Raw genomic sequence first — 1,097 nt, 5'->3', positions numbered from 1 at the left:
GCCCGTGGACACTACACCATCGGCAAAGAGATCATCGACATAGTGCTGGACAGGGTCCGCAAACTGGTGGGTAATATGATGTCAGGAGGGATCCATTTCAAATTTTGATTTCAAATATTTAATTAAATGACTTGACTGTATCTCATGTAATCACTGTCTCTGCCTCTCTGTCCTCAGTCTGACCAGTGCACCGGCCTTCAGGGTTTCCTGGTTTTCCACAGCTTCGGAGGTGGCACCGGCTCTGGTTTCACCTCTCTGCTGATGGAGCGTCTGTCTGTCGACTATGGCAAGAAGTCCAAGCTGGAGTTCTCCATCTACCCAGCTCCCCAGGTGTCCACTGCTGTGGTAGAGCCGTACAACGCCATCCTGACCACCCACACCACCCTGGAGCACTCTGACTGTGCCTTCATGGTAGATAACGAGGCCATCTACGATATCTGCCGTAGAAACCTCGATATCGAGCGTCCCTCTTACACCAACCTGAACAGGTTAATCAGTCAGATTGTGTCCTCCATCACTGCTTCCCTTCGTTTCGACGGCGCCCTCAACGTTGATCTGACAGAGTTCCAGACCAACTTGGTGCCATATCCCCGTATCCACTTCCCTCTGGCCACCTATGCCCCCGTCATCTCTGCTGAGAAAGCTTACCATGAGCAGCTCTCAGTGTCAGAAATCACTAACGCCTGCTTTGAGCCAGCCAATCAATTGGTAAAATGCGACCCTCGCCACGGCAAATACATGGCTTGTTGCCTGCTGTTCCGTGGTGATGTGGTTCCCAAAGATGTTAATGCTGCCATTGCCACCATCAAAACCAAGCGCTCCATCCAGTTTGTGGACTGGTGCCCCACTGGTTTCAAGGTTGGCATCAACTACCAGCCCCCCACTGTGGTTCCTGGTGGAGACCTGGCCAAGGTCCAGAGGGCCGTGTGCATGCTGAGCAACACCACTGCTATTGCAGAGGCCTGGGCTCGGCTTGACCACAAGTTTGATCTGATGTACGCTAAGCGTGCGTTTGTGCACTGGTATGTGGGAGAGGGTATGGAGGAGGGAGAGTTCTCTGAGGCCAGAGAGGACATGGCAGCTCTGGAGAAGGATTA

At 52.8% G+C, this 1,097-nt stretch overlaps 1 protein-coding gene across 1 annotated transcript; it reads left to right on the top strand.

Annotated features, from left to right (window-relative positions):
* Positions 1 to 177: 177 nt before the first annotated feature.
* LOC116380981 (tubulin alpha chain-like) lies at positions 178 to 1,022 on the top strand (the record flags this gene model as incomplete). The annotated part of the gene is made up of 1 exon (XM_031842780.1): positions 178 to 1,022. A coding segment is annotated over one exon (845 nt), but the record flags the coding sequence as incomplete, so codon positions are not given.
* Positions 1,023 to 1,097: the final 75 nt, after the last annotated feature.

Source organism: Anarrhichthys ocellatus, unplaced genomic scaffold (genome assembly GCF_004355925.1).
Source record: "Anarrhichthys ocellatus isolate YVR2014 unplaced genomic scaffold, GSC_Weel_1.0 scaffold10378, whole genome shotgun sequence".
NCBI lineage: Eukaryota > Metazoa > Chordata > Actinopteri > Perciformes > Anarhichadidae > Anarrhichthys > Anarrhichthys ocellatus.
This window is presented reverse-complemented; position numbering and strand designations above follow the sequence as displayed.